The sequence below is a fragment of the Xiphophorus maculatus genome, chromosome 17 (assembly GCF_002775205.1).
Source record: "Xiphophorus maculatus strain JP 163 A chromosome 17, X_maculatus-5.0-male, whole genome shotgun sequence".
NCBI lineage: Eukaryota > Metazoa > Chordata > Actinopteri > Cyprinodontiformes > Poeciliidae > Xiphophorus > Xiphophorus maculatus.
This window is the reverse complement of record NC_036459.1, coordinates 14,808,831-14,820,972: the sequence shown is the minus strand read 5'-3', so window position 1 is coordinate 14,820,972 and position 12,142 is coordinate 14,808,831. Positions and strand designations below refer to the sequence as shown.

The 12,142-nt window shown below is 38.0% G+C and overlaps 1 protein-coding gene across 4 annotated transcripts in view; it reads left to right on the top strand.

The window, feature by feature from the left end:
- Positions 1 to 853: 853 nt before the first annotated feature.
- LOC102234227 (kinesin-like protein KIF21A) overlaps positions 854 to 12,142 on the top strand; it is a 31,728-nt gene continuing 20,439 nt past the window's right edge. For 2 of the 4 annotated variants that reach the window (XR_002754263.1, XM_014474746.2), the window contains exon 1: positions 854 to 1,242. Coding sequence is in view for 3 of the 4 variants with exons in the window: in XM_014474746.2 (XP_014330232.1) it covers positions 1,199 to 1,242 (44 nt within the window). In the remaining variant the exon portion in view is untranslated. The remainder of the gene's footprint in view (positions 1,243 to 12,142) is intronic. The other 2 variants (XM_023350147.1, XM_023350145.1) reach the window with 1 other exon arrangement.

The window sequence follows — 12,142 nt, the reverse complement described above, 5'->3', positions numbered from 1 at the left end:
AGTTCGCAACCACTAGAGGGCAGCATAGTCCCACAACAGGTTTTAATGACTCCATCCCTCTTATTTAAGTATCAAAATTAAATAAAATAACTCTGTATCAGTTTAAAAAAGAAAAAGCTCTATTAAACAGTTAAAGTCAATAAATGTTTTTATTAATATTTAGTGTATCATTTACACAGACAAGGGGTAAAATAACATAATGTAAATACAATTGTAACCACATGAAATAGTATGTATTTATTTAACGGTTTTGATCATTTAAAAAATGAATAACTAAAACTAATTCATAATTCACACTTGAACCGATTATATGTTGAAATAATATGCAAATATTTTTGTATTTAGTTATTGGACTGTTCACCCAATAGAGCCTACATTTGACTGGTTGATCTCTTCGGCATGTCAGTAACACTTACGTGAAACTGAGATAATCACAGTAAAAGAACAATTTTATTTGCTGCTCAATTCAGTTATTTCTAAATTAAATTATGCATGTCATGAATCACCGAGACGTTCAAATGATTATTTATTTAAACTATTTCCAGATTTCATTTAACATATCCCTGCTATAATTATTTATTCAAAAATGTAAAAAAAACAACAAAAAAACCCCCCCAAAACAAATTAAACTGTGATAATTTAGGTCCTCCATAGTTTTAATTTATTGGTCTAGCTAAGCTAACTAGCTGTTTGTGTGGCCCAAACCATTAGGTAGTAGTTGATGTAGTTTATTATTATTATTATTATTATTATTATTATTATTATTATTATTATTATTATTATTATTATTATGTGTTGTTGTGCTTTGTCAGGGTTGGTACAGCTCGGGAGGAGGAGCCTTGTTACGTCATCAGCCTTCAATCACACGCCAAAGCGGTTCCTCGCGCTTCCACTCTCTTTACCACGCGCGGCTGGAGCAGAGAGAGAGACGATGCCGCTGGAGGACTGACCACCGCCGGCTCCCTTTCTGCCCGGTGCCGCCTCGTGTTCCGAGCAGACACTTCGCTGCGGAGCTGCATAGAAATGAGCCCAATGGCAGGTTGAATGAGAGCGGCCGCCGTGGAGGCTGCAGACCGACGCGCTTCGCTGAAAGGAGGCGAGGAGGGGGAGGGGGACGCTCGGCCGTCGTGTAAGAGGATAAAGAAAGGACGAAAAGGGAAAGCGAGCTATTTTTAAGGCGGACTGTTTCGGTGACGCCATGAGCAGCGGAGCGGACGAGAGCTCGGTGCGGGTTGCCCTGAGGTAAGGAGGCAGAGGAGAGGACCCTCCTCTGGAGAGATGCTCATCTGTCACACCTGCACTATTCCTGCTTCAGCATCCCACTATGTGGACACTGCACCCTAACCTGGATTTACACTTCTAAATCCATTTGTATTCAATTCAAAGTGCTTTATTTTACAGTTAGCATCATAAATCATAGCTTATCTGCATTACGAAGATCCTAGTGTATGTTAATATGGAGCTACTCCTTTTCAGTTTTGGCCTGTGGAGTGGATTTATGAATGAAAATCTTAGGTGCTGGGGGATTAGGCCCATGCAGGTTGTCTCTTGTGCTCGGATTAGATTGTAATATGAGGATGGAGGATCATCCAGTGCTTTTGATCGCCTCAAATAGATCAGAGCACTCAGCAGTGGTCCCCGGATCTACTTGATCTGTTTCTTTGTTTCCAGGCTTTTTTCTATTGTGTATTCCTACAGTGTTTGTGGTTATGTTTTGATCTACTGGCGGTGCGCTTTCCCCCCCTGGCCCCTGATCTGACCTTTGCCCCTTATTTGCTTGTCACTGACAGCAGACTCAACTAAATCCTACCTATGCTTATCTGTAAAAAAATAAAAAATAACACACAAAAAAAATAACATAAAGAAATGACATGACCTCCCCGAATGCGAGTTTGTCTGCAAACATGGGTGTGTTTGTATTGGAAAAGACGAGCTGCAACGTCATGTGATCTGAGTGGAAGAGAGAGGACAAAAGCTGCTCCCTCTCATGTTTCTCGTCCCCCGCTTCGCTTGCCTTTTTTCGTTATTTTGCATTCAGACTTTGACCCAGAGCCATGTTTGCTAAGCCAACTCGGTTTACAAGCCGGCCTCTCTCTCTCTCTCTTTCTCCGTCTTAGATAATAAATAATCCATAATAAGCAACCTGATTTCATCAGTGCAAGACAACCTTCAAAAGCAAGAACCCTTTTACTAGCTTAAGGTTGTGACAATTTTCCTTGTGAAAATAACTTATTTCAGTGACTCTTGCTATTGTGTGACTGTGTACTCAAACAAGCTTCTCGCAGCATCACAAAATAGACTGATGAACATGTTTGTTTATGTAATTTGCATCATTTGAATTTTAATCTTTAATGTTTTTTATTCATGTTTTAGTTCAGCAAAAGCTACCACATAATTCTCAAGTGTGAATCTTAATCTCACTGGACGGAGATCATCTGTCATCACAAATGTTGAAGTCTCGTCTCAGACTCTCAATTTCATAAGCTTTAACTAGACCATTCTGACACAGGAATATGTAGCTGCAGCTATGTGTGTTGCCTCTAGCAGGTTTTTTGTTGTTGTTCAAGTTTAGCCTCCTCTGATCAGTTCATGTAAACAAATATAATTCATCGCAATGACATTTGTTGCAAAGTGACTCAGTGAGTAATTGTAAGGCGATTTAAAGACTCAAAGCCAGTATGATCTTGTCTGAGGTCAGCAGTGTCTGAAAATGCTTTGTCATTGAGCTAAACACACACTCGCATGCACACATACACACACACACACACACACACACACACACACACACACACACACACACACACACACACACACACACACACACACACACACACACACATAAGGTAATCCACTTCATGGTATCCTGACCTAACCCTATAACGGTACGGAGATGGATCACGGCAACTTCATAATAACACACTAGACTGCAGAAACTAATCCAACATTTTTGATTAATCGAAAGAAAAATAAAAAATGATAGATACGATAAAAGATAGGAACGATTTGTAAGCTCTGTGAGAATACCACAACAGGCTAACAAAAAAAAGCTAAAGTTTGCATCTGTTTTGCAGCTTCACACCAATACGAAGTTTATAGAGTCTATACTTCATATTGTTAATTAGTACAAGACATACAGTACTTAGACTGAGATAAGGAAATTCTAAAAGCTAAATTAGATGATGCCATTCCCACCACGCTTTAGCATCTCAGCCACAATCACAGTGGTTCCCAAAGTGTGGGGCGCGTCCCCTAGGCAGGGCGTGGGAAGCTGTATGGAGGAATGAAAAAAAAAACAGTTACACAAACGTGTTTTACTGTAAAGATGGTATGTAGTGTGTCTTGTTGCAGCCTGAAGTGTGAAATAAACTTCAGTGGAGTTTGAAAACAAAATATGTATATAGGTTTATGCACACACAATCATCTGTGTGTGCCCAGTTGATCTTTATTTTCTTTTTTGGGGGGATTTTATTGTAATCTATAGGGGGGCCCAGAAAATCTCTGGGAACCACTGCACTATCAGATGTAGGCATTCAGCTCACTTAATAAATGATTTATGTACAGATTGTGAATGTATGATGTTTAATATATTATTAATGTATATTAGAACTATATTATTCCACCGAATATTATAGCTCAGTTGTAATATTACAGAACCTGATATTACAATGACAGCAGTCCTAATTGAAATAAATGGAAACCCATTTTAATGTAGTCAAAAAAAGATGAGGCAAAATGTGAATTTATTTTTATTTAACTTTCATATTTTACATAAACATCAAATTATCGGCCAAGGCAAATTTGTGTGTTCAATCACTCCCCACAACTCAAATAGTGCAAGCAAAGCATGTGCCCCCCAATGATGACATCACTTCCCATATATGCTAGGGGTGAGGGTTTCTGACATTGGCCTAATAAAAAATTGTGTTAAAATGTTTTTTAAAATGTTGCTCCTCAAACGAACTTATCTGATTTTGACACAGTGCAGCCTACACCTTTCCTGTGTTAAGAGATTAAAATGTCTTAAAACATTTTTTTAAAATTGGTTTCTGAGGAGATGATGAGACAAAACTAGGGCTGCACCAATACCAAAATTTGGGCCGATATCGATATCCGATATTTATATTTGTGTTATGGCCAATATTTACCAATATTATGTATATTTCAACACGGTTTTGACACCTTTAAAAAAAAAAAACAATCAGAAACGGTTAAAAATAAATATCGGTTGTTCATATTGGCCAAGTTTTATTTTTTTGGTCAATAAAAAATGACTAATATCGGCCGATACCAATGTAGGTGCTGATATATTGTGCATCACTGGACAAACTCGTATGGACTTTCAATGGATTCTCTCTTTAGCATCATATAGCTACTACTGACCTGAGTTGATGTTAGGTATAGCCATAATCTGTGTTTAAGACTGTTGAGACACACTGGCAATATCTGTCAGCAGATGCATTAATACATTTTGGAATGGCGCTTTCATAGTTATTTAGATTATTATTATGTTGTTTCTTCTGCTTAACACTGCTTTGTTATGACACAATTTGGTGCCATAACAAAGTAAACAAGTGTAAATCAAAGTAAATACAGTAACGTGTGTTTCTTAAATTTGTAAGACCTCGAATAGAACATGTCATCCTTAAATTGACGACGTTGTCATTTGCATTCAGCGCCTAATAAATCACTCATCTCATTCCTCTGTAAGCCCCGAACCTCACCTCCACGTCGGTGTTTTCACCACAGCTAATCGTCATGGACACATTCTAATTATTCCAAACCTTTGTAGCTAGTGAATCTGGTCTTCTTTGCCATATGGAGTCGGTCGGGCTCAGCTAGCAGGCCGCTTGCGTATTCCTGCCTCAACTTGCACGACTAATGCCGTCTTTTAACAAGTTCCGTAATCCGCCATCCCAAGACCACGGTGATGAATCGCTTTATCGTCCTTTTTTTTGTTTGTTTCAGGTGTCATAACGGACAAAAGGAGAGGGCAACATTGTACACAAAGGGAAGGCCCCAAATTTTGATTTATTAGTGGAAAAATGAGCCCTCCTCATGTGTCCTGACAATAGTATTAATGCTTAAATCCTATTGGGAATCTCAATTGTAGCATTTCTTCTGCCTACCTTGATGACGGAGAACAATTATGTTGCTATGTTACACCTACCTTACTTCACTGTCTCTGATAGTAACTCCCCCTTAGCAACCTTAAGTGTTTTGCCACTTACGTATTTGTGTCTATTTTTTGTTTTACTGTTAGACACACCTCTCTTATTTAATTAAATATTGAAAAGAGGCAGATAGTGGCGAGATGAGGCTTTTGAAATCAAAACTTACCTGTTATCAAGTAGATTATATCAGTAACCTTAAGTAATCTCTAAGTGGCACAATAATTGCACTTTATCATATTGTCAAATGTATTGATGTTAATTGATATCTGGAGTCAACAGTAGATTGACGTTAAACTGTTCTTTTTTTAGGGGTTCAAACATTATTATTAAGAATTTATCACGATAACACTAAACACGAATTTTATTAGAATAATATGTTTCCACTTGCTCTGAATTTAAAACTAGTTCTTAAAAAAAGTATAGACCTATTTATTTTGTCGACAGGATTATGTGTAAATGAGACAAGCATGCAAAGTGCAACAAATTGACCAAATATACTTTGACTATTTTTTGTGCTAGCTGTTGTTAGCTGCTAGCTGCTGTTAGCATTGTACAACAGCTAGGTTTAAAGCAACTTCTATAACAGGTTCAAAGCAAACGTCTGTAACCAGCAAAAAAAAAAATATATATATATATATATTTTCAAGATGAGATTTTAAACTAGGAGGGGAACAAATGTTTGTTTATATGACACAATCGGTAAAGTTGTGGTATGAAGAAGGTGCACTTGTCAAGTCTAGAGTTTGAATATTTTGATACACTCTTTATCAAGTACAACACAAATACCCTAGATTCACACAAATAATAAGAACGTAGAGCTTAACGAATGGAAAGCATTGGCCAGAACTTGGTTGTTTTTACTCCTCGTCTGGAAGAAATCCGTCTTCAACCGTGACATTTTTATGAAGAAGAAAGACCTCTTGGCTCTGGCAAAACAGCCGCATGTGCACATGTATGTTCTTTGCACACGTGCATAATCTGCTGTTCGTCCAGGAAAATCCATCCTAAATATTCATGAAGGAAGTCAAGCGAACTGAGACACAAAAGCAAAGCAAGCAGCAAGCCAGCTGCCAGCTGATGCCATGTGATATTCCCCCCTCAGAGACATTCGATAACAAAGATTAATTTATTATGGATTCCACTTATAATTAGAAGACTTTGTGGTAGGCTTTAGAAATTCATCATTTTTTAAATACTGCTTTCTTCATCTCTAAATGAGCCTTGCATTCCTATATTATAGCTATCCTGTTATCTCTGTCTTTCTAAGCATTTTCTGCATTTGAGTTCTTCTCACACATGAGTCATGATTAGGTCACGCTGCCCTTGTGAGAGAAATGTTTTCCATGAAGCTACAAAGAGTGCTGGAGGCCAAACAATGTATGCGTCCTTTGTCGCTGCCAATCCAGGGATCATCCACCACGCTATCCTTGCTCCTCCACCTCTCTCTCCTTCCTGCTGGGTGACCTTTAACCAAAGAACCACTCACTGCTCTGACAACGGAATGGGTCCTGTCAAAGTCGCTGGTGTGCTCAGTGAAGGGACAGTGGTCAGTCACCACACCAAAGGAAACCAAAAGATGGCCTCAGCGGAAATAAATCTCCCTCTTTTTCTTCCCGGGTTTTCCACTCCATTTTGCGTCATTCCCAGATTCCCTCTGTGACTGCCGTTTCCAGATCAACTCCGGAGTTCATAGTCTTCTTGAGTGACGGTGAAACACTCCCAAACAGTGTTGACGAGATGTTAAATTATGTTTAATTTCATTTGCTTGTCCATAATTCTGATGCTTCTATACTAGCCTACTCTACCCAGCTGAAAAGCGCGTCTGTAAAGAACTTGTTTCAGCTTGAGTGATCCAATGAACTGGCCCTTGATGTCAAGACCAGCAGCAGGACAATAGAGACTGTTACTGAGATGCACTCCCACTGGATTGTGGTCGGTTACAGCACTTAACATCTCTGGATTTATGTCTTTCTGGTTTCCCTTCTTCTCCCTCCAAGGCAGCCATCAGACAAAAAAATTCATTACACAAGCCAGCCTAGTCCATAACCATAAGAATAAAAATACATGAGCGCCTGCTGGCTAAATGACACATATGCTTTTTCCTATATGTGGTTGTTACGTAAGCGAGCTTCCCTTAAGAGATTCGTCAGGCAATCTCCGGCTATTATGGTATGAGCGATGGGTGGGTTTTATTGGTCTCTGCTCTGTTCTTGACCAATTTTCCCAATAATGAGTCTAGTTTCTCAGGTACTGGAGTGCAAATGTAGCCTTACTGCCTTACTGTTCACATCGCCGTTGACAGGATGATTTGATGTCTTCATCTCCAAATGAGCCTTGCTTTCTTACCCCTCTACCTGCCGCTGTGGTACATAAACTACAGTCCATCTTTAAAGACTAATATCCATTCCTATATATTGATCAGATGCTTTCTGAAGGTCTTCAGCTCCCTAGTTGTTTAGAACAAAACACTAGTGTTTGTGCTCTCTGCTTGAACTAAGAGCCAAACCCAATTTAGGTAAATGCCACACTGCTTAGACTACATGTTGTAGTCTGAGTTCAACATTGAGCAGTTGACATATAATGAGATAGAGCTCCAGTTACTCAATAATAGGGTTGTATTACAAACATGTTTGTGAACTTGGACACATTTATTTGCCAAATTGTGCCTGATTTATGGCCTTATAAACATTGGGCTATGATGATGTCAGGTGATGATGTGCTTGTAAGCTTGTAAGGAACAGTCTTGTTTTCTGCTGCCTTTTGGGCTCAGATGTACCTTTCTATTTCTGGCCAGGCTTTCTGTGTCGTCAGCTGGACACAAACTGGAACGTAAACAAAATCTTAAGGGTTAGGTCGCAGAGGCCCTGAATCAGGACTCAAAGTTCTCATTCTTGTTAACGTTGGTGATAGGCGATCCCAAGGGGAATGGCTGCAAGTCTAGGGAATTGATGGTTTGGATTGTTGTCAATAGAAACTGCTGTCAGCAAGCAAACTGATGGTGCGTTATTCAAGATGGATGACATCAGCGGTCAGGTGGCAGTTGGCTGATTTCCATTTTTCCCCTAATCTGTACTTATCAAGAGGGAGCAAACAAATGACTTAAGTGATTTATAGATTCATGAGCTTAAAGCTTCCAAGTTTGATCATGTAGGACGTATAATGATATCATACAGTTGAAACCAGATATCTACATACACAGAATAAAAAGACACATGCACCCAAAAGGATTGTTCCAAGTCTTTAAGTGACAATTATCCCTAGTACTGAACAACTGTATGTTGACTTAGGAATTTGAAGAAAGTTACAAAATAAATCGCTAACAGAAAGGTGCATTTAGAAGTAGAAGTCATTTTTGGTAATTCTGAGGGTGCATTCACACCAGCCCTGTTTGGTGCGCTTTAATCGAACTTAAATCGGAATATTATGTATATTTATGTACACACCTTTCTTTCATGTTCCTGCTGTGTAATTTTCTTGTTATCTCAAGCTGTGGTGTAAATGAGGTGCAGTCAAAGCTGCCTTGACTGATGCACAGGTATAATTTGGAATTAACTTGTTTATTTTACAGCTTATTAAAACAGCTTGAAAGGGGCTTTGTAAATTTGGAGCTCTTATGTAAAGCCAAATCGACCATAAAAAGTTGGTGTCACTTTGTGCTTATATTGAAAACTTTTACCACAGAGAAACTGCCACTAGAGTGCTGAAAAGGAGAAAGAAGTTGCGCAAGTTAGAACCGGCTGTTTTCCAAAACAAACGCAGAGAAGACGAAGGGTATGGAAAATGGAGCAGAAGCAGAGCGGATTGGGTTTTGTAGAGGTCAAGTAATATGATTATTTCTTTTGGCTAGCGCCCTTTCAACATAATCTACACATCAACCGTCTCTCAGGCTCATATAATGAAATATCTTTTTAACATTTACATTTTCTCCTCTTATGGACCTCCGCAAAACTTTGACAATCATAACCAATCCCAAAAGAACCCATACATACACATGCCTGACTAATAAGCATGTGACACAACTTTGTGATCTGACCTGTCACAGTCACAAGTTTTGCTGGACGATGAATTGTCCCAGAGGTTATTGCGATAGACGATAATATTGTTTTGAGACCAATTTTAAGTAATATAGTGGCAGTGCCATAATAATGCAAGGCCGCATTCTTAAAGATCAAAAAATTTTAAATTCTGATGAACATTTAACACTGGATGTGGAAGACATTTTAAGTATCCAAAATAAATTAACAAAACAACAGAAACAGCTAAATAGAATGAATTATAACGACTCTGGAATCAAAATTGACCTTCAAAAAAAGGGGCTAGTTGAGACCAAAGCACCAGACTGAAGACTTTTGTCACCCAGCCTTTGGTAGAAAGACAGAAATAAACAATAGAAATGATTGAGTCTGTTTTAATGTATCATGCGATCAATTGACTTCTTTCTTATTGCGACAGGCGTATTTGGATTGTTTCCAGTCATTCCTGCTGCATGTACTCGCCTCCACTCTAGGTTCACCTGCGATTTAGCCTCATTTTATTAGATGGCGCGCAGAGATTCTTGATGTTGTCGGGTGTCTTTTTGTTTTTGTCTTTGTTGTGATGAAAACAACCACTCAGATCGGGCGTGTATTCCTGGTAGAATGATCCTCGTTCCTGTGGTTTCCTTTGTGTAGCCGCTCTTTTTCTTTCTGCAAACATATCTTTATTCTGAAAGTAAAAAAAAAAAGTGTTGCTATGGTTTCAGTGCAGACTCGGCTAAAACAATAACTCTTTGATTTATTACTGTCACTGAGAGCAGCAGCCATGAGTACCACCGTTATTATTCTGGATTAAAGTCCTGTGTTGAGTTTTTGGGAAGGTGGCCAAAAGGGGATTATTGTACATTCAACCCTGTAATGCCTTAAATCACTCAACTAAATCACCGCCTGCTCAGATCACCTGAGCCCTCTGGCTGTAATGCTACAGTCAATTTCACTGGGGACAATGTGGCTTAATGAGCCCTTTTGAACACGTTTGCCTGTGATCTGAAGTGTTGGAGGTAAAGCAACTGAACATTTTTCCTCTACAGAGACCACCACAGTTAAACCACAAAAATGTTTGCACTTTGGGAGTGGCAAAGTGCTAAACTGATTATTTATTTATTTATTTATTTTACTAATTAAAGTAAAATATAGTTGTGCAGTTATTCAAATGGAGATATTGTGAAAACTATTTTCAAATTTACTTTGGGATTGAGAGCTTATTTAAATACACTGTGAACCCTTTGTTTTTTTAAATCCATGTGGATTTCTTTAAAAAAATGTAGATGTAGACTTTGTGAGAAGATTAAGTGGATTTTGGATAAGTTTATACTATTATGGCTCCCCACTCAGGGTGGTATCAAAACCAGGGCAGCAAAGGGATTCAGAATTGTTTTCTCTCTTCTTTTGTTTATTTCTATGTCTTAATTTGTCTAAGCTGAAAGTCTCTGGACACCCTGAACTCAAAATATTGTTTATTTGTTAAAAACAAAAACAAAAAAACTCAAAATATGAACTTTAACTAAAAAATATAAAGTGGTGTCATTGGCCCCTCTCCTGTTGTCGTCAGTGCTGTGTAATCCCTGGGAGGCTCTTTTTGAAGAGATATGCTCTGAAGTCTCACAAACACACACATGCATACACACAGTGACCTCTCTGTAGATCATTTTTGTGTTCACGCTCCCATTCTCCTTTTCAGAAACACACACACACGCCCTCACACTCATTTGGACAAAGGGAGAGACTTTTATGCTTTTCATTACTTCCAAAGACTCATAGTGTGGTGAATGTCAGTCTTTTTTTAATGTAAACACACACAAGTGTACAGTACACACAAGTACTGCACATAGAGTATAAAGCAATGCATAATGGCCTCTCTTTCTCTTCCATCTCATATATAGCTTTAACGTCTGCTAGCTGAAAGGCACAAAAGCAGTAATTTAACTAAAGTTCTCAGGTGTCTGCTTGTGTTTTGAGTTTATTTCCATTTATTTATTTATTTGGGTTCAATATAGTCTAGAAAAAAACAGGATTTAGAGCCGGAAATTTTGCTCTCTACTATTATATCAACAGCCGAATTGGGTTTCAGACTTGTTTTTGTTTAAAAATTAAACTTTATTCTGAATTTTAATTCTCTGAACACATCTAAATGTGTTTTCTTCTGACAAGCTATGTGTTTAGTTTTAAAAACTGGGTCAAGCTATGATATAATAAGAACGCTTGTTTTTTAAGCAAACGGAGCAATTTCTTAATGAAATCCAGGGCGGGACTGTTTGCTTAGAGCTCACTTCTCGCTCACTCCCTCAGTACTGAACACTGAGAGGTCTGTGTATGGGAGTATGCTGGCACTGCAGGGTTTTCCACATGTATAAAGATACACATTACACAGTAGCTGCCCTCATCTGCCTTCCCCTCTTGTAAATAGGTACACTTTAGTCATCACTCCCACAATAGTCTGTCGTGGTGTTCTATACTCTCTTTTTTGTTTTTTAAACAAGTCCTTAATTAAATGTTGCTTTTTTTTTTTTTTAGCAATTTAGAAAAATATATGATTCACTGTTACTTTAATTTATTCTAGCTCCTTTGGTTCATTATTAATTTCATTTGTTGTGTTTACTCCTAACTGGAAATTGTTAGCATGCTAACACATTGAAGTTTGTTTTTTAATCCTATTACTAAATAGATGCCTGGCTGTAATTTTTCATAATAGCTAGTGATAAATACAAAAATATTATCAGTTTATCTCTAAATTTTTTTGAAAAGCTAGAAACCTCATTATTAATGTGTTTTGTGCTAATTGTTAGCCTGCTAACAGATTGAAGTTTTTGTTTTTATCTTATTTAACAGGAAACAAACAAAACTTTTATGCTAGCTAGTATAAAATAAAACTTCTGAGCTTTATTTTACACTAGCTAGTTATAAGACACAAAATATAATCAGTTTATCACTAATTTT